The sequence below is a fragment of the Mchenga conophoros genome, linkage group LG3 (genome assembly GCF_057382185.1).
Source record: "Mchenga conophoros isolate Kocher_MC1m ecotype Shallow Benthic linkage group LG3, M_conophoros_male_GT1.1, whole genome shotgun sequence".
Taxonomy (NCBI): domain Eukaryota; kingdom Metazoa; phylum Chordata; class Actinopteri; order Cichliformes; family Cichlidae; genus Mchenga; species Mchenga conophoros.
The window spans coordinates 75025298-75047730 of NC_140528.1; the positions used below are offsets into that span (position 1 = coordinate 75025298).

General features: G+C 39.9%; 1 protein-coding gene across 7 annotated transcripts in view; it reads right to left on the reverse strand.

Annotated features, from left to right (window-relative positions):
• The window catches only part of mark2b (MAP/microtubule affinity-regulating kinase 2b), a 50544-nt gene that overhangs the window by 25940 nt on the left and 2171 nt on the right, over positions 1 to 22433 (reverse strand). For all 7 annotated transcript variants that reach the window (XM_085267234.1, XM_085267235.1, XM_085267237.1 and 4 more), the window contains exon 2: positions 798 to 968. In XM_085267234.1, coding sequence (XP_085123360.1) covers positions 798 to 968 — 171 coding nt within the window. The remainder of the gene's footprint in view (positions 1 to 797; positions 969 to 22433) is intronic.

A 22433-nucleotide genomic window follows, 5' to 3' on the forward strand; every position in this document is an offset into this window, starting at 1 on the left:
CTCTCTCTCTCACACACACACACACACACACACACTCACAAACATGCACACACACACACAGTTGGAGAGCCGACTTGACTGGGCAACAGACAGAACCAAGCATGGGCTCACTGCAGTCCCAGCTTTTCCCTTAAAGGGACTGATCACCGGGTTACATCACATCTGGAATTCAAAGTAAACCGGAGACATTTAGGGCGTCTCTATTCAGGCTGACAATGGTGAACTAATCTCCTGCAGCAGATGCACTGTCTCCAAAGCCATGCAAGCCTCAGACCAAACTGTGTAGCACAGCATGAACCCTCCCCTACACTCAGCAACCAGGAAGACAGATTAACACTTAGCAGCCATTTTTCCTGCTTTTTACCATCTTTGCTAACTGGAAAGAAAAGGTTGAGGCTTCTTTTCTGTCAAAGTCTAATTACCAGGTATACTTGTATTGTCAATAAGTACACTATTATTACTATTTCTGTTATTATTACTATTACTACTATTATTATTGTTATTATTATCACCACCAGCAGTGATCATCAGGTTTCATCATCACAACATGACAGCATGTCTCAGCAGTTTCCCTAGCATAGCCTGTTTGTTATTGAAACACTGACGAGCCTGTTTCTGGTTAAATAAAGAGTCAATACTAGAGCATTTCTCCTGAATGTGATCGAAGCAGCTAAAAATAAAAGCCAAGTTCACAAAGTCAGAACGACTCTGTAAGTGGAACCGCAGGATAAGATTAAAGCGTACAGTCCAATCTAGCCTGTGTGTGTGTGTGTGTGGGCGCGTGCACTCATGCCTACCTCTTTTCCGGTGAGGACGTGTCGTGCCAGTTTGACCTTGGCAAAGTTGCCTTTGCCAATGGTTTTCAGTAACCGATAGTTACCGATGTGCGGCTGCTCGTCTGATGTGGTCGTGGCCACGGAGTTTCGACCTCGCGACGTACTGGAGCGGACAGATGATAACTTGGACTCCTGTGAAAGAGGGAGTACAGTTTAACCATAAAGACAATGTAATGACTTGTAAGCAAAAGGCTAAAGAAATTTAACTAAGAAACATGACAGAGCACAAATTACAGGGCATTTAAAAGGTTTGTGATTCGCTGACTTTTTAGTGCCACTGACCAGCCCTATTTCCTTAAAACTGCAAGAACACAGAATCAGTGATTATAAAAAAAAGAAAAAAAAAAGGACACGACTTTAAAGCATTTGGGTCAGTGATTATATAACAATTACCCAAGTGAAACAAAATAAGCATCACACACAAACACACGTTTTTTTCTGTGAACTTTTGGAGGAAGACAGTAATAACGCATTTTAAACCTAGAGATGTAATTGGAAACCGTCCTCATCCGACAGCTGTCACCATTATAGAGAAAACGCCACATCTGTTGCTTCAGATGTAAGAAAATCTGTAAATAGCTGGGAAGCAAATGCTGATTAAAAATACAGCAAGAAATGGAAACTCCCCTTTTTTCTCCTATTAAAACTTGTATAGGTTACCGGTTCTGCTGGTGGACTGCTCACATTACACCCTTTCTAACATTTAAGATTCAAATTCACAGTTTTCCCTGTAGCACCTACCACATTATGACAGTGCTTATTATTTAGGCATGTGTAGACGTCAGAGAACTGCTGAACTCTAAAACTAAGCTAACAGTCTGATAAACTGGTTCTCTTATGTACTGAGGATAGGCGCTACCACTGTGGGCTTAAGCCTCAATTATCCTCTGTTGTGGTCACAGGCAGCTGGAGACGTGACGGCCGAGTAGTCATTCCTGTTGCACTTCAGAGGTTTTCTTCAAGTCTGTTGCCTAGCAGGTACGCGGATATCCCCACAACACAAACCTGTGCGCTCAGTCTCAAGTTTACGTCACTAGGAAAAGCAGACCCTTAGAGGTTGGTTATAATCTAGACATGCTGACCCTGTTTTTAAGCAACAAGTTTTTAGTTACCAAGTAGATTTTTTTTCCTCAAAGCCAAATATTTTTCCCCAGTCTCAACATGTTTACATATTCTCAGCTTTTAACAATTTGGGGCCTTGTGTCCAACTGGTGACAGGTCTGGACTGTAGGGCACCCAGACCATTACGCTAGCCATACATGTGGTATACATTTAGCATGCTATTAGGACCCGATGACGTATGCAAGGCCTTCCCCAAAAAACCATGAACATCAGCATGTGGCACTGAAATTTGTAAATATGGTTCAGCATAAACTGTGCCTTACAAGACGTATGAGATAGTTGTGGCTTTTGCACTTATCACACAATATCATCACAGAAAATGGCAATTCTCTGCTTTACCCCAGAGTCATTTTAATTGCATTTACTCATACAGAGTAGAAAACCAGGAAATAAATACTGATCCATTTAATAAAGATGTTCCAAGTGTTTCTGAGCCGATCCATCGAGTTCGAGTACAGAAACATCATTTTTTAGTGCAGTCCCACATGAAGATCATCTAATATTAGGTTTTCGGATTTGTCTCTTGCATACTGAGATTTCACAAGCATGTTTACATATTACTAAAAGATTTAATGTAGCTGATGGACTTTATGAAACACTGTTTTTCAGCATATTTTCAGTGATTTAGGAAAAGTTTCTGAATTGTAACATTTGATATTTTGTGTAACTACTGTTTAACTCAGCTACTGGGCTTTTTTGGAAAAAAGCTTAGACATCATTTAAGTTCTTTGCACGACTCAGTCCAAGGTCAATGTGTACGTGTTAAGTCCTTTAACATGGTCGTACTGAGCCTTCGTTCATCTCAAAGCAGACAGTAAGTTGTTCGAATCAAACACATACACCCCCCAACATTTAAAAAAAAAGAAAAACACAACCTTGCTGTGCTGGCAAGTTTTGTATGGCTGGCAACTGCGATTGGATTTCAGCTCCAGGAAAGGGTCACAGCAATTGTGTGTCTGTGTGTGTGATCTGAGCAGACAGGTGACGGGGATCAGGGTCAGAGGAGAGAACGACTGGCTCCAGGGTGACGAGTCTCACACACACACACACACACACACACACACACACACACACACACACACACACACACACTAGAATACACACAAAGGTGAGGGTGTGAGTTGCACACATCTCACAGAGATTTGATACCAACAGAAGAAAGCGTCAGGTGAAATTCACACTGCTGGTAAAGAGTAAAGATGTCAGTACAAACTGACCCTTTCTTTCGTCGTCTCCCACTGACCGGTCATTTAATCACCCAATTATCTCCCCTTGGCTTGCGCGAATGAGAAGCTGCCGTTGGGTTGCAAAATACCCTCAGACCACGTTTTTATCAACACCGTCTTCACCGTTAGCAAATCTTGTGCCACGGGAAAGAAAGATAACCGTGATTACTTCACTATGGTTGCGTGTTCCTTGCTCCAGATGGTATGATCTAACGTCTGCGTCCCGACAAACCCCCGCGCACACATGCTCAAGCATCCTCATCCTGACAGTGCAGACCTCCAACACAATCGGGGGAATTGAGATAAAAAAAACAAATGACAGCTACATTAAGCCCAGAGGACAGGAGAAGGGGGCTTATGTGCACTTATGTGAGGGGCGAAGCAAATGATTTTTATTTTTGGAACATGTCGGAGAGGGAGACAGACAAAATGTCCAGTGTGGGCATTACTTGAGACAATGAGGCCCAATCTGACGGTGCAAAGCTTCTACATCAGTTGGGCTGTCCTCAGAGTTCGTAACACAACACATTATAAAAACCACAAAATTTAACAAATTAGCTCTACTATATATAAACAGCTCTAATTACAAATATCCCAGTATACGACATAAAATTGCTGTACTTCTCTTATACTGCAATAACGTTCCATGTGTACATAGGAAATCACATCATGGCTTTTTCTTCTCAGTGCACTTTCAGCTAGACAAGAAACTGTACATTTCCATGACTGAACTGTTTGCAGGAATCAGTGATGTGTGCTTTGACTTCACTGCAGCGGATATGACTGAAATGACAGTACCAGCCAGACTGACAGGTGAAGCTGTCGCTGTCAACAATGACTAAGAAAATAAATCAACCATTCTGTGTTAAATAAATAAAGACAACTGCACACAAACAGACCGCATTACAATACACGAGTGGCGATGGAGACACTGTAAATCATGGGAAGAGTCGAGACATTTCCAGTGAACCGAAACCTACTCAGCTGTCAGCCTCAGACTCTACAGCCAGATAGAGAGAAAAACAGACATCGCGATGTTCCACGTGTCAAATATTTGAATGCTTCAGAAAAGAAACACTATGAAGCGATCTAAGATTTCAGTGTGGACGCTAATCTTAGGATCAGGACTTTATCACACGGCAACAAAGAGTGACTAACCTTGTGTTGTGGATAAGGTCGTTTCAGGTGTTTTGTCTGTTTTCTGTCTACTTCCTGTCACATGATGGCATTTGCCTGCCTCTTATTAGGAACAATTTAACCCCCATCTTACATGTTCCCTAATGCGGTTATAACGGCCTAACCACAGCTCTGCAGCTACCACGAGGAAGTGCATCAGGTTATGTCAACTAACCAAACTTCAGTAATCCTCCACACATTGCATTACATTTTTATGTTTACTTGCATTAAAGTTATAGCAACGCTGCCTGTTTGAGGGCTGCTCTCTAGTCTCCAATCTGCATTTAAAAAAAATCCCCATCAGAGATACACTTCTGAAGATGCAGCAAGAGGAGATAAAGAGGAACAGCTCTGTGAATCCAGAAGAAACTGCATCGAGAGCACAGGTGCAGCACAGCACTGCCACTGTTCAGCTGTGCACGCTTTGGGGTCAATACAGTGACGGTGTAAAGTTGAGAACAGTTTGTAATCACGATTGCTGAGCAGTAAAGGAACTGTCAATTTGTGTCTGCCAGAGCGACAGCAGCAGGAGTCATTCACGCTGTTTAATTTCTGGGTGGCAACTTTAAAAATAAAAGACAAGCGTACACTGAACTGAGACTGCAAAAGTTTAGTCTGTGGGAGTGTGAATCCTTTAGTTTCCTGCTGAAGGAGAGGAAAATCTAGATGACTATAAGGTTAAGACTGGACAATTTGTCATTAGGATGCTTTCCCACACTTTAAGCCAATTTTTCACACGCGCGCTGAAGACCTGAACTCTTGCCCGATTGCTGGATGTTACACTTCTAGCTCCCTACCACAGTGCGATTGTCCATAAAAGCATGTTAGACTCCAGGGACAGCCCCTTTCTAAACACATAGTATTTCAGGTAACAACAAGGTTACTGAACAATATCTACATGTGAATGAGCAACTCTGCATAATCTTTGGGAGTTGTAAAGATGGTTCTATTTTTTGTATTAATTAACATTAGTTCATAAACAATGACTGAATGTAAATGTGAGAGACACTTCAAAGGGCTAATGCGTGCCTGCTGTCACAACGCAATTTGATACATTACATTAAAACAGAAACTGACACACGAAAACAGAAGCCAGAAGAACATTAAAGCATATTTAAAGTAAACGGGCTAACCGAGGCAGTGTAAAGTATGAAACTTCACTTCTGAGGGCGATACCATCTGAAATTCACACCCAGATGAAGAGAGAGAGTGCAGGGGCATTGTACCACTTCATCTAGTTCTCCCTTTTTTCGCCTGTTTACTGTATTTGTGGCCTTTTTCATGTGAAGTGCACAATTAGCTCGGCTTTTTAAACAGTATCGCATCCTCACTGACTCTGTGATAGCCGACTTTTCGCTCGGCCACTGGACTGTGGCTGCTCTAAACAGCTACAATCAGTGGAGATTCCTGCTGGGATAGCACGTCCTGCAAACTAGTTCTGAGGGCAAATACTGGTCTTTACAATTCAAGTGCGTTTCCTCCAAGTTCCTTCATGCTTCCTACACCTCTCTGCTCTTTAGTCTTCCTCCTCTCCTATCCTCTTTCATGTCTGACTATTTTTGTCGTCTGATTCTTCCTTCATTTTTGGGCAGCTGCAGACCATGCAAACCCCCTCCCCCAGTATACACACACATGCATACTCACTTCCCCCAGTTTTAATTATAGACGTGTCGGAGGACAATAAGTGACATCATTGTTTTCTACTCATATTACTCTGAAGTTGATTCTGACTCATGAATACCAACGTGGAACTGGTAATATACACAGTTTAGACAAGAGTTTAACCACACAAAGACTCAGCGTAATATACATTTTCATGTCCGTCAAGACCATCAGAGGTCATTGGAGAGTTGATCCTATTCTCAGTGGAAAAAGCTTAGGTAGTAAATTGGAGACAAAAATCCCAACAGATCTACGTAGCAACGCTAAAATAAGGACAGAAATTAAAGGCACAATTCTAAACCTTAGTTAATACCAGCACATTAATGAGGGACATTAAGGATGAAATTGAAAAAAAAAAAAAAAAAAAAAAAAAAACCTTTCCAGTGAAACCAGCTGCATGCTTTTAAGTCTTAATTTTCAAACTGAAATATTCAATTATGCTATCTCAGAGGTCTGAGAGTTAATTTAGTCCAGATTTTACAGACAACTTCAAGTCAACTCATTCTCGTGTCATCTCATGAAATAGTCACAACCTACAAAACTAATGATTAGAATTTTTGGACTTTAAACATCCCCCCCCATGCTCCTCAAGAAAGATTTACCACCATTTACTTTCGATGCCTGCACATGACTTCTCTTACATATACATGAACAACTGACGTTTTTCCACTTTCAAATAAAAAATTCTAACTACTACAAACCGAAAACCACACAAACCATCCATCAACCAGCCATCAGTGTGAACATTTGCACAATTTGGAGGTTCTGGTGGCAGAGATGGCTGTCTTACCAGAGACCAAAATTCAGGTCATTAATATCTCAGATTTTTATCATTTTTAAATACGCTAATAATTAAAATGCTGTTGCCTAATTAAGTTCTTGCATTATCCTAAAACAAATTAGTCATGTGTATGGAGTACAGAGGGCGTGTTTAGGTTTGAAAGTGAAAAACAAGTTGGTTATGTTTAGGCATCAAAAGCTGCTGGGTCAGGTTTACCAAACCACAAGCTTGGGTTAAAACTTACAACAGCTGCCACTTCTTTAAAAACTTCACTTTCTTGGTTGCCATGGTGACTCTTAACTTTCTCTGGACCAACTATGTGCTTCTGTTCCAAGACAGTACTTGGAGATTCATGTTGCTGACATGAAAAACAAAAAACGAGTCCAAATATGGACTGTAAAACTTTTATTTTTATTATCTCTTAGTTAAACACTCCTGTGGCGATTGCATTGCAGCATCTATAGAATGCTTAAAACCAAAACGTGCACATTGTGCACATGTCTTGACAGCTTTGTAAGCCACTTCCTTATAGTAAACACACAAACATTAACATGTTTACACAAGTTTCTGGTTTGTATAAAGTAATGAATTTTAAAGCAATACATGATACCATGGGGTTATTTTAATTATCTTCATACACTTTGCAACTTAAGACTGTGGGGACACTGTTAAGGCATACTAAAAGAAACTGTGTGCCTGTGCAGTAAGGGTGACACAGGACACTACTCAGATGTACCCTTTCCCCACTATAAATAAATGCCCATATTCAAAGTTATATTTAAATTTTAGTGAATTTACAGTTTAGTTCATTTGTAATTTGGCCGTTTCATATTGTTGTTACTTAATACAAGGTTGGCTGTGAAAGTTCACAAGGTTTACCAACCTGTTACACATCTGCAGTACAATGAAAAGGAAGATAAGCCACCCGCAAAACTCAGAGCCACACTTTTTTGGCTACCGCGTCTCAACTAATCTGCAGTGAGGACAGCCCTGTTCTAAAACAAATATAATGGCAGTATAGTGTTCAGACCCAGTCCAACTAAAACACACCTCCCAGCACACACTCAAGATGGAAAGTCACTGACAAGATGTTTGCAGCTTAAATCCACTCTCTGTTACACTGTAAGCACAAGCATTTGCAATTGACCACAACACAGACAAAGCAGTCGAGCTAATCTAAGGTACTGCCTGTGTTTTGACTTCCAATCACTGACCTTTACTAGTCTGAGTTCTGGGAGAAAGGCAATCAGATTCAGCCTTTTTTCTTTTAAATACAACAGTGCAGTTACGAAAGTAAGGGAGGGCTGCACAAGAAGTACGCGTTATGCACTAATAGTAGGACAGCCGAAACCAAATGTGAGATTGGCCTGTGTCAACTGACCTCAACAACAGAGGGCTAACCTAAGGTTTAAAAAACAGGGAACAGGTGAACTTTAAACACACCAAGAAAAATGATCATTACAAACTGAGCTAGGGTAAGAAATTAAAATTACCCAACTTGCAGCACATTAAGAGAAACAGACACTGTTCATTCTTTCCAGTTTACCACTACCAGACGCCAGTTAATTATCAACTATTAAACTGATTAAGTGTTAAGTGTACATTCAATTGTAATCACAACTGAAAGTTTTAGTTTTTATAAGAGAAACGGCCTGAAATTGGTATAGAAGGATTATTTTTGTTACATCTCTGTAGAGTGTAACAAACTGTGCGAGTTTAATTCTAAAAAAGCGGCATTATGACAAAGACATGTCAACTAATGCAATTACACACAATTAAAACCTTGCAACTTTGTTGCCAATGTTGGCAACAACTAACATGGTACACTGGCAGCTACTATTAGATGCTGTTTTTCTTTCCAAATTACATTTTTAAATTGCACATCCCAAACTGCTGTTAACAATTAAACATTCTCGCAATGTTCCCCCTCATTTGAAATGATTAACTAAAAATTTGTGACTCGTTTCATTCTTGTCTAAAGACAACTTCAGTTTGTTGTTGAAGGCTCAGAGAAAGCTTGAAACAACACACTGCACTGTAGTATTTCAGACTGAAAAGTAACTGATAAACAATTTTTTCATTTTTTTTTTTTTTAATGCATGAGTAATGAGCTGAGTTTCCTATTTGACAACACATCAATATCTGTAGTTTTACCCTAAAGCAAAAACCTACAAATCAGCTGATAATAAGCAGGGAGACAATCAGCTGTCTACACAACGAGCCATGTCCTCAGTGTTAACAAAAGTAGAAAACTAGTGCTACTTCATCGCTAGTTTTAATTGCTTATTTCTGTTCATTATATGTAGAATGCACTTTTATTTGCTTTGCAGTGAAGAGTAAAGAGCTGAGTATTTTCTTATTGACAGTATGGAGCATTTAAGTGATTTAGCCAAGAAATGTACCAAACCATGGCAGGTTTATACTGAACCGTGCTTTCTAGGTATCATTACTCCTTCATAAATTTGTAATGAATATAACCTTACAAATGAAGAAAACAACAGCTGATAATTAATCAAAAAATAAAGCTTATAACTTATAAAGAGGGCATGGAGCTGGACAATTTCCAATTAAATCCAGAGTTAAAACTCAGAATTTTCGCTTTTCTTCAATTTTAAAGACCGTTTACAACAATACTCAGCTGTAATTGAAAGCCTGTACATCCAAACAAGAAAAATGGAAAATTTTCAAGCCCAGCCAGATTCTCTGACTTCATTAAAAGAGCTGCTGCGATGTCAGTTACATGTGATCTTACTAACAGGCTTGTACGCTGCCTTCAAATAGCCAATTTACCATGTGAGGAAATCTGAGGTGGTCTGTAACGAGCCTCTTGCTGTAATTTGGCGGCAAGATGTGTAGTTGATGAGAGCAGTCCTCCTTAAATACACTTGTCCAAACTTAATCTTATTTAATAAAAATTAAATTGGGCTTAATCAAGTGCAGCCACGCTGCTATAAAAAGAAACAAAGTTATTAAGCTATAGTTTATTGCCCCCAATTGCTCACTACCAATGTCCTTGAATGCTGTGCAGTAAGCTAATGTCCTATCGGTAGGGCTGCAACGATTTGTCGTTGTAATCGATGATGTCGACGCTGAGTTATATCCTTAAGTCACATAAATGCGTTTTTGTAACCGCAATACACTACAGGAAGCTATGGGGTCAGTAACGCCTGTATCGTCTGTCAAGACCGCACGCAATACCAATGAAGAAGAACAAAGGACGGAAGAAAATGGAAACAAGATATATATATTTTTTTCTTTTTAAAAATGTGAAAGCATTTGACAGAAAACTAATTTAAAGCAGACTGTGCAACGTGGACATTTCCTTCCACGACAGCAGTGCTGCAGCACACGAGCATTTAAAACGTCATCACCCTGGAGCTGTGACGTTTCAGAATGAATAGTTAAATTAGTTTATGTTAATGTTTGTACAGTAGTGTTTATGTTAGCTTACCTGTCAGAAACTTGTCCGAATGATGTTTGCTAAGCGAACACCATTTCAATTTTGTTAGCTAGTAGTAAGCCATTAAACAGGAGTGGCTACAAATGGCTGAAGTCATGAGAGAGAGCATCGTTAGCATGTCCACTGTAATTGTAAACTCATGAACTTTCAAAGCTTTTTTTAGTTTCCCCATTTGTACATTAGCTTTTGCTTAAACATTACTAGCACTTTCATTTTTGCTATTTTTATTTATTTAATTTTTATTCTGACGGTCCTATTAAGTGATGTTAAAATACTTTTGACTATTTTCAAATTCACGTGTTTCCTGGGTCATTAATTTTATTGCCTGTGGGACCAGACAACAGGGTGATATTCACAGTTGGGCAGACTTGAGCAGGTGAGGTACTGGAACCTGGAACAGGAGGTTTGCCCACAGAAAGTGGTGATAACAGTTACTGAAATAATCATTGACTAATCAAAGAAAAATTTGGCAGATTAGTTGACTATCCAAAATAATCTTTTCTTGCAGCTCTCGCTACAGGTGATACTTAAAGCACAGTTTGTTTTTCATGGCATCAACACAGGCGCCCTGTGAAAAAGCAGCTGAAAGCAGCTGCTGGTCCCCATTCGTGTGCGATTTGAAAACGTTGATCATATTCCTATAAGCACTTTTTGGCATGCATATGCCACGTCAGTTTGCCAAGGGTTGGTCTAAATGCCAGCACCAGCAGCGTTCTTCATGAATAGAATTATGCGATGCTTCTACCAAGCGGTTATGTCAGCTTACTATGACACAGGCTACATACCACCTTTGGTTTTCTAGATCAAAACAGTGCAGAAATGTGCTGCTTTTCACAGCTGTAATCCATCACAACTTTCCACCTAGCAGAAATGCAGCTCCAATAGGAGGCTGCTGCAGAGCATCTTAAAGCCAGCAAATGATGCAACAAAAATAATCCTTCTATTCCAAAAAAGAATATTTAGTTTAACGAGCATTTCTGGTTCTGACTAGCAAAGGCAGCAATGTTTACATGTCTAGCTGACTAGTGCACATTTCTAATATGAAATTAGGTAATATGGGGACAACAGTTATAACTCAAGTCTTAAAGTCATAAAAACTTTGCTATTGCATCAAGGATTCAATCCCCCAACAACATTTGGACTCAATGTGCAAACTTACTTTACTACACACAGAACAACTACAGACAGAAGCTGCATTACTTCTACTTTCTGAGTGAGAGGGAACACACACACACACACGCACGCACGCACGCACACGCACACACACACACACACACACACAAACACACACACCAAGCTGAAGTCATGATGGCTGTGTTGTCATGGAGATTTGTCACTTCCTAAATCCTGCCATCTATCTTAATGCTGGTTTCTTCTTCATACTTCTTTTCTTTTATTACCCGTTGTGCTCTCTTCCTTCCCGTAATTCTTTTCTTCAACCCAAGATCAGAGCACATAAAAAGTGTACGTGACAAAGAGAGTTAATTGTCCTTAGATGGCAATATTTTGTGTATCATAACTGTCAGAAGTGTCAGAAAAAATCCATCTGAACAGAGCACACTGTTATTATCTAATCACCATAGTCAGGGTTTTCCTGGCTCAGAATGGGGCTTTGGTACTAAAGGCAACCAGCCTCCAATCAATCCTGGTTGTGTTATTTGACAGAAATCTATGCATTTCTTTGTTATTTGTGAATACTACAAAATAGATTAAACAAATTCTACATGATAAAACGCAAGGAGCTGTGGGCCATCTTAGACAAGGATTAATAAGGCTTCGTTATCAGCATTATGCATGACTTACAGGGCAAAAATAAACTGCTGTACAAGTGTAAGAGTTACATTTTACACTCATCCTCGTCAACCAAGCCTTCTGAACATCTGGCATTCGGTGAACTGGACCTAGGGCTGCTCAATTAATCGAATTTTAATCACGATTACGATCTGGGCTTTCAACGATCATTAAAAATGACTGAGCCGATTATTAGCCCCTCCCTCATTTATCCGCGACACCTTAAAGGCCGTCTGTGAAAATATTGTCGGGCATAAACCGTCCGTGGCGCAAAAAAGGGTGGAGACCGCTGATTAAGAGGACCCGAGGGAAGCTCGGAAAGCTAAGCAGGAGTTATTTGGAGAGTGACTGCCGTTGGTTGAAAAGAGTTTAAAAAAAAAAAAAAAAAACTTCAGTGGTGTTGCACACTATTTTATATTATTTTTTTAAAGTCATTGTTAACCCTTTAAAGCCGGTCAGAGCAGCACGCTCCGTTTTGCGTAACTATTGTTAAATCCCTGTAGAACCTGAACCGTGTAAGCTAGCGCAATAATTTGTTTTGCATATGAAACCGGAGGAGTTGTACTTACATCTGATGCCATCAGCTTGTCCTCGGTCACGGTTTCGTTCCACATATAGCTTTGCAAAAATTGCATAAAAAGCGCTTGCAGGAACAAAAACATAATATTCCAGAAACACGCTTTGCCGTTCCTATCAGCTGTTCGTAACACTTCCCACAGTGAAATGATGCACATGCTGTTTTCTTTGCAAATTTGCATCATAGGATTGTTTTTTGTTTTTCCTGCAGTATATAAAAATTGGTGTATCTCCAAAATAAAACTATGAAGACACTCAAAATAAATTTCCTGTGGTGGGAAACTATTTTTTTGCAACTTTATTGTATTTAAAGTTTTGAGGGATAAACCTCTTAAATTTTTCCAAGTAGAAATATATGTAAACAAAACAAAAGCGATTTTCAATTTTTTTTGTAGTTTATTGCACTTTTTTGCAATTTATGTAATTACTATGGACTTAATGCATACATATTATTAAAATATGGGCTATAACAGTTGTATTGATGTATAGCAACTTGAAATGCTCCCACAAATGGCACTACAGCATGTAAAAAAATAATATAAGCTCTGGTGGACTTGGTTCTATAGTAGGTCTTAAAGGGTTAAATAAATATCGTCAAATAATCGTGATCTCAATTTCAGTGAAAATAATCGTGATTATCATTTTTGCCATAATCGAGCAGCCCTAACTGGACCTTTATACACTTGGACTCATGTGAACAGGAATTTTATCAGACAGCTTCTTTGTTGCAAAATCAGGGCTTTAGCGGTGAAGTGGGTTAGAATAATAGCCTAGAAATTAGTCTTAGTGGGCGGCATGAAAAGAAAAGGAATATACAAAAGAACGGCTTTTGTTAAATGTTGCAAAAACAGTTCAGAAAGTTGGAGATCGGTAAATAGATTTAACGTTAGCTGCAGACAATTCTCATTCTAAACAGACTGACTTCCCTGCTGCTGTGGGGACATCGCTAATGGAAATAAAAGTTAATTCAAGTGGTCAATCGCTCAGATACTGGAGGGCATGATCTGGTGCTGAAATGTGGCACTTGACAACGCAAAGGCGTGCGTTTGTCTCTTACACACTCACACACACAAGGGTTGGCTACTCTGTAATAAACTACTGCTAAAGCCCCTGGGAGAGTCTGGGATTTAACAGAGTGCTTTCTGCTCAGCTTTCAGACCATGGACAGTATAAACATTTCATTTCTTAATATTAGTCTGAGAGAATCCGTATGCTTTATGCCTGAATGAGCAGCCTGGCCGTGTTTTTGTAACAGTCAATGACTGGAACGTTTACGTAAAACTTTCAAAGCAGCAGTATTACCTCATGCACACACAATACCCCGACAGCATGCATCTCTGGTGTCCACTTCTAATTTACAGTAAGATTGAAATATTAATCTACAATGAATTTTTGCTGTTCAAACTCCAGAAGAGGGATCTGTATCTCTGAGCCCATCAGCCAGCACCGAGCTCACACAGACTCACAAATCACTGATATGATATGTCTCAATGAAGTCACGAGGAAAAGAAGCAGGCCATGTCTGAATGGGAGACTTTTGCAGAATGTTGATGTTACATATCGAGTGTCTGAAAAATGCCTCACTTAAGAGCAGATATGAAAATGCACCGTTCATTTGATTAAAATAAATAAATAATGGACAGTTTTTAAAATACAGTTAGACGCCAACACAAAGGAGAAATAATTTTGATAGCAAGTGCCAAGAAATGTGCCAATGCATATCAGCTTGCACCTTCCTTCGGGTGTAGGGAACAATGACGTGATTAAGCAACATTTCAGCTGAAGCAGTAATTCATAAATCCAGGTGTAGCTCCATCTCAATTTGAATTCAGGACAAAAAGCGATTGTAATATTAGTACACTGGTTAATGTTGCTTCTTTGTCATGCCTTCTAAAATCCTGCAGGCTAACATGTTATGTACAGTACAGCTACTATATAGCCATACTAGCCAAACAAACTTGACACCCCGCATGAGGCCAAGTAAATCTTTGAGAGGCCTTAACTTTAACAAGGTGGTGTCACGCTCGATCTCAGTTTGCTGTCAATGTAGTGTTGTGTGTGTTCTCTTACACTGAAACTCCCTAGATAAGTGAATGTGTGTGTACATGTCAAATCAGTTCAGAGTTTGTGTTTGCACTACTGCTGTCACAGTTGGGACACACTGCATAACACTTCCTTGTGTGCCCTCCTCCTGCTGCTATGTAACACTGGGTGTGAGCAGTGTGTGCGAGCCACCAGAGTAAACAGGTCTGTGTAGCTCTCGCAGGGTGGAAAAGCTGAAGGTTACATGCGTGTTACATGCAGATGAAGCACCACGACCGGCCACCTCGCTTTGAACAAAGATGCTCTCTGACAACCCTGTAACACATTTACTTGCCCATTCTCAAAGCTCCACTGCAATACTTAGGTCACACAAATAAGTAACAACTGATACAAATGCACAATGTGGCAAAAGTCGACGAAATTTGTCGTGTGGGAATTTATTTTTCAAACAATCAGTCTCACAAACAGTCATTTGAACTTGCGGATCCAAACTAACAAATTAAACCAAAAACATAACCAATGCAGGCTGTAGACAGAGCAGCAAACTCACTCATCATGCAAAGTAAAATTACTGTCGATTGAGTTTGCTTTGATGATGGTGCATAACGGGTTTTTGATTGAAAGTAAAGGCCTAAAAATGTTCTTAATATAGCATACACTTAGAGAGATTGATTTTTTTTGTAGGTTACTAAAATCCATTTGTAGATCGCCTGGCTTCTGTGCTGGTCAGTACTCCATGATGCGGAGCGTACTGATTTCCATCGTTTTTTGGAAACACTGGATCAGAACCTCATACATGCCAACTCCAAAAACTTTGAACTATCCCCAACTGAGGGAGCCCAGTGACAGTTAAAGTTATTTACATTTTTATAGATCTCCAGGTTTTCTGAAAGACTTTCAAAGTTTTTCTTTGGATACTGGCTGCTGTTTAACTCACTTTCAGTCCTGTCCTTGTACTTGAATGATTTCTGGCCGCAGCACCCAGCCCTAAGCAGAGATGACGTCTCTCTAAGCCTATAACATAGCCTGAGCAGGTGCCTGACGCCGTTCCCAGCATTTAAACCTGTGCGGGCTGCAACAACACAGTCAAAATTCTAGGGAAGTGTCCATCAGGTTATGACACAGGTTACACTGTAAGGTTTTGGATGGGTTTGTGGTAACAATGTACCTGTAGTGTTTAATCCACACAAATGTTATAGTGATGAGTGCAGTATGAAGTTAAATATTAAGCTGGGCAACTAAAACCACTTTCAAAGACAGTCAAGTAGGCAAATCAAGTTCTGGCACAGCCCGTCTCAGCCTTGGGAAATATGTTTTGGATACTGAGCTGCACCACAACAGCATGAATGTAGTCAAGAGAGCAAAAACAATAGCACTTCGGATGCATGTTTGAAAGCCCTCGTTTTAAACTGAAACTAAGATGTTTGTTTTTTAAAGGTCAAACTACATAAATAGCTTTACTTCAGGAAACAATTATGAAGAAGTTAATACTCAAAAATGTGACAATTTAATGATGTTCTCAAGTTTTTAACTTTTCCTTGACACAAAAACCAGGCACACTGGATTACAGGAAGAAATCCAAGTATTCACAGCAAACTGATATCAAGCGACTGAATTACATTGAAGTGGTGAAAGAAACCCACACCTTCACCTAAATGACGTCAGGCTCTTCAAATCGCACATCTACAGTTGGCCGCCACACCTACCACTCTGCTCAACTGGTAGGGCCTGTTTTACCCTGTTCCCTCAAGACACAACACACACACACACACACACAGACTGAGCACTGAATTTCAGTGCATGTCGGTCAGATCCCTCGGTAGCACCTGCACCCGGACCTTCAGGTATAAATGCACTTGCAGTTGACTAACTGAACGTACCCAGTTGTAAGGGGAAAATGAGAGACTGCTTGTGCTCGTGTGTGTGTGTGTGTGTGTGTGTGTGTGTGTGTGTGTGTGTGTGTGTGTGTGTGTGTATAGGCAGGAGCAAATCCGAGTGTGAGGAAGTAAACGCTTGTGTGTGTAAGGCAGGTTCTCTGTTGCTAAGGCCCTGGCCAGCTTTGTCTCTCTGTTCATCTGCCTAGTGATGGCTCTAATAAGGAGCGGGAGAGACATGGTTTATGGTTTCCTGGGCATTACAGCAACTTGTGTGTGCATACATGTGTCCTATAGCTCCTTTACACGATGACTCATCCAAAAAGAGCATGAATGTAGAGATGAAAAAAAAAAAAAAGAAAGGTGAACACAGATCAAGTAAACACACTCACACGTTCAGTGCTCCTTTCTTATCTATATTACATTTCCAGCTCCCCAGCTTGGTGGGACATTCTTGCCTTCTTTCATACGCCTGAGGTATCGAGTGAAAAGCATCAAACTGTGCTCAGCTCTACTCCTATTTCCTTCATGTTTTCTGTTGTGACGCTCAACAGGATTTTGAATCTGCAAGCATCACTGTTTCAGTTCTCGTGGCGTTTACAAAGGTCAAGCTAAAATAGAAACTACTGCTGATGAACTGTAACAGTTCAAGTTATATTAACCATTTTATAAATCAATAAACTGATTTAGATCAATGAACTACCATGCACTTCATTCTAGGGCTGCTCAATTAATCGAATTTTAATCACGATTACGATCTGGGCTTTCAACGATCATTAAAAATGACTGAGCCGATTATTAGCCCCTCCCTCATTTATTCGCGACACCTTAAAGGCCGGTCCGTGAAAATATTGTCGGGCATAAACCGTCCGTGGCGCAAAAAAGGTTGGAGACCGCTGATTAAGAGGACCCGAGGGAAGCTCGGAAAGCTAAGCAGGAGTTATTTGGAGAGGAGAGTGACTGCTGTTGGTTGAAAAGAGGTAAAAAAAAAACAACTTCAGTGGTGTTGCACACTATGTTATATTATTTTTTAAAGTCATTGTTAACCCTTAAAATCCGGTCAGAGCAGCACGCTCCGTGTTGTGTAACTATTTTTAAATCCCTGTAGAACCTGAACCGTGTAAGCTAGCGCAATAATTTGTTTTGCATATGAAACCGGAGGAGTTGTACTTACATCTTATGCCATCAGCTTGTCCTCGGTCACGGTTTCCTTCCACATAAAGCTTTGCAAAAATTGCATAAAAAGCGCTTGCAGGAACAAAAACATAATATTCCAGAAACACGCTTTGCCGATCCATCAGCCGTTCGTAACACTTCCCACAGTGAAATGATGCACATGCTGTTTTCTTTGCAAATTTGCATCATAGGATTGTTTTTTGTTTTTCCTGCAGTATATAAAAACTGTATCTCCAAAATAAAACTATGAAGACACTCAAAATAAATTTCCTGTTGTTGTAAACTATTTTTTGCAACTTTATTGTATTTAAAGTTTTGAGGGATAAACCTCTTAAATTTCTCCAAGTAGAAATATATGTAAACAAAACAAAAGCGATTTTCAATTTTTTTTGTAGTTTATTGCACTTTTTTGCAATTTATGTAATTACTATGGACTTAATGCATACATATTATTAAAATATGGGCTATAACAGTTGTATTGATGTATAGCAACTTGAAATGCTCCCACAAATGGCACTACAGCATGTAAAAAAAATAATATAAGCTCTGGTGGACTTGGTTCTATAGTAGGTCTTAAAGGGTTAAATAAATATCGTCAAATAATCGTGATCTCAATTTCAGTGAAAATAATCGTGATTATCATTTTTGCCATAATCGAGCAGCCCTACTTCATTCAATGACTTTGTTTTTTGGTACACAAGTTACATTTTCCACTCACTAACTAGAAGTAACCTGGTGTCTGCCAGTGACCAATGTCAGGGTAAACTGCAACCCTGACCAACCTAAGCCTGGAGAGTTCCACATCGACTTTGTAGGTATATTGCTGGGAACCCCGAGTTCATGTTGATTATGGTTTCCACAGGTAAAAGGATCAAACTATCCATAAGATTTGGGGGGGTTGTTTACAAAACCTGAGCTACATTCGCATCTTTTCATCAGGATACTTTTAAACAGTTTTTAAGTAGTTAAAAAAGTATCCTGCTTGGAATAGTTAGTAACTATTAAAAACAGTCAAAAGTAACTATCTAATACAGTTTAACCCTCAGTTGTCAAGCTAATATCCATCCACTCAAGTTCACCAATTACCATAGGCTCAAGGCACTGCTGTCAAGACTGAAAGCAATGGCAGACGTGGTCGACGACCTTCAATCATTCACTAATTCGGTGAACTCCAATCAGTCTGATGCAAAATGACGTTGCACCAGTCTCAATCACACTAAGCGTCAGAAGGATGCTCAATGATTAACCCAGCACTGAAACACACTTGACAAAGGAGGTATGACGGGAGAAATGACGGTTCATAAAAAGGCTTACGAACTGCACTTGTCATTAATAGCCGTTTAAGATAAAGCATATGAACATGCCTTAAGTTTGAAATTTTCCATAGTCCTGTGTACACGACAAGAAAAGAAACCGATATACCGATGATGATATTCTGTACTGTAAAAATATCTGTCTGCCCCAGAGCAATATAGATATTTGTTTGCTTATCTTGTTGTTTATTCCTTTGTTTTTGCTTGAAAAAAACAAAACAATTTTAAATTCTTTCAGGAGCTAAAGTGGAAAAAGCCAGTGCAAAAGTGGAGTTACACAACAAATAAACAGACAACTAGATCACTATGTTCCATCCCATTGTGCGTGCCCACCACCTCATATCAACCACAGTGAGCTACACAAAACATGTTTATGTCTGATCCGAAGGTGAGGAAATTCTCCCCACACATTTTATAATGATTTTAATAGGAGTGTGTGAGGATGTAACATCTGTATGTACTGTTATATACATCTGGCTGGAGGTGGGCAAGTGCTTTATCTCCTATTGTGTTTTATTTCCTTGTTCCTTGTTGCAAGTCCTTTGGGAATAAAGACTTGTGTAAATAAACCTCATGAAAACTCAAAACCTCTAACGCCACTTCCAAATCTAGTTCAGTTAGTTTTACATTTTCTCCCAATGACCCAATAAGGAAATGTCTCAACTTTGACAAATTAATGGCTTGGCTCTATAATGTGCGGAAGATCCGGCATAGTGTGCAACCATCCAAACAAAGAAGGATGAACTGACAGACCTGAAGAGCCATACCAGTATTTCTAGCTATATTAGTGGGTCAGAAGACGTGGCTTAATGAATAGAGGGAGAGCACTGTAAAACAGGAAATCAGACAGTTCAGTGATCATGTCTAGGGAAGTGGACAAACTGTGCAAACTTGTTAACAAGATGACCTGTGCCAAAACCTATTTCAAACTGCACTCATGTAATATTTTAACACCAGGTAGTTTAAACACAAAAATACAACCTAACACGTAGTAAACATGCATTTATCCTGTTATTTAACACTGAAATGTTGTTACACTCATGTGGACCACAAATAAGTTCCTCAAACTAACAGCAGGCCTGAACCCTTGCACAACGTGAGAACGTGTCCGATCAAAGCCACTCAACATATCTGCCATTTCACACCGTCAGAAAGATGTCATAAGTCACTTCTCTGTATTTGACAGCTCTCTAATTATATGTGCGCAGCAACTGTTCATGATGACTGAATGGAAAACTGTGTTGGTCAGTAACTTTACTTCACAATCCCCCCAGACCTGTAGAACCATTAACTCACAGATTAGCTGGCAGTCATGTGTAAAGAAGGAAAAAAAGAAAAGCTTGCAAACTCTGAAGCCAAGTCAAGCAGCTCCCAATTAGGGTTCCTCAAAATATTAAAACAAACCACTGCAATCAAGCCGTCTTTAGCAGATACAAGCGGATCATAACCTGCTCGTGGGTTGAAAGGATCAGAACCTAGACTTAAATCTCTGACGGGCACAGAGAGACTCGTCAACACTTAGCCTGTCCTCATGCCCGGTGCCATTTTGTCCCGTATCTTGAGACCTGACACCAAAGGCTTTCTATACATGGCCTTTAAAGACAGACTGGACTTGTGTGGGAGTATTCATCCATGGCCTTTTGCCTACAAACCTAGTTAAGAATTTGCCATGACCCCAAACTTTTCTCTTTTTTTACCCCTCAAATCCAACCCTAAATCCTCACTGGATGCTGTGGGACGAGAATGGACGCATTCAGAACAACAGCAGGATTATTTCAAACCGACATAAGGTTAAGGCCGCACAAACAGCGTCCGACAACAAGTTCAGTTTGAGGGGTTATTAATCGCCAAGGTACCGCAGTTAGGTTTTACACTCTTATGAGCCTGACAAGATATCACAGGAGCACTTATCTCCCTTCCTGCTTTGTGTCTCCTGTGCTACAAACTAAACACTGCTCCATATTCTGCCTTCAAGTATTTGCCTATCAGAATGGGCAATGTTTGATTGTCCATTCTAGATCTGGCTAAAGTGGAGCCAGGTCTGACATTTTAATCAACCGCTTCTCTTTCGGCAAGGTCCTGTGCAGAAGCTGTCACACTGAACACAGTGAGGAAGCTTCTGCTCATGACTTTATACGTGTCTCTCTTACAGCAACATGTCCAAAAGCGCCCAGCTTTCACTATGACGTCAACTTTTAAGATCCCACTGGAGATGGAAATGCCCTGTCTGTTTGTACTGTGTGCGAAAGGCAGCTACAGTGGATGACTCTACTGCCTTACTGCTGACCTTTGTTCCCATAAGGGTGTAGCTGTGTACGCATGTCTCATTCTCACTGTGTCTACTTATTTGCCTACATATGAATATAAGTGTATGTCCACTTTTCTTTACACCCTGATGCTGTTTTTAAACAACAACTCAGAAAACAGGTGAAAAAGTCTAAAAGTTTTTGTTTGGGTGAAATCTGACTGATCATGTGGACTCATTAGGAAGCTGGTAGGTTAAAGACAGTTTGTCTGATCAGACATTTGCATTCTTGCACATATGTCCATCAGGTAATAAATAGAAGTTGTTTCCAGCTGCACTGCATGTGTAAGGAAAAAAAAAGTGGTTTAACAGAAGTGGCGACAGGCAGCGGTACACGTGCGTTGTATCTACTGGTAAACTTATGTCAGCATTTTGCTTTTATGGGAAGTAAAGACAGAAAAAAATATCTTTGAACCCTTCAGTGTTTACTACCAAGACACACTCCTATTGGCTAATAAAATAAGTTCTGTATTTTGGTAGGGCCATGCATCAGCAGTTCACACTTAAGTTTGGGGTTTTCGTCGTTTCTGTTTAGCTTGACAGAGTGCACTGTAGCACTCCCCTTATTGTGTTTCTTTTGTGTTACATAGCCACGCATCTAATTTTTCACAAAGGTTTCATTAAAAATACTTTGCACGTCGGAAACAATAGTTCTAGTTAAGTTCCCACGCTCGTCAAAACTGCTGATCAGCTGCTAAAAGCAAATCCTCACCACAGATGCATTCGTAGGACAGCACCGCAAAGTGGGTTTAGCTTCAAACGCTTGCTGACATCATCCAGTGGCTACACTGTCAATACCTAGACAATTTTCCTTCCCCATCAAACATTCAGAGATTTTAATGAGGAGGCAAATACCACGTGATGCTGAACATGGACTGCCCGAGTCACACTCTTCACTAGAAGCTATAATAGCTTTCATGTGAGCAAATGCGGCTTTCTCATAATGGAAAGATAAAACTGTCTGCAAGATTAAGACAGATGCTGCAGATATGGAAGCTTATTTCCAGCGATCTAGTATGGATTTGGAGCACATACCTCAAAGAACTACTAATCAAATGTATAGACAAAAAAGGGTTCTTGAAGCGGGAAACC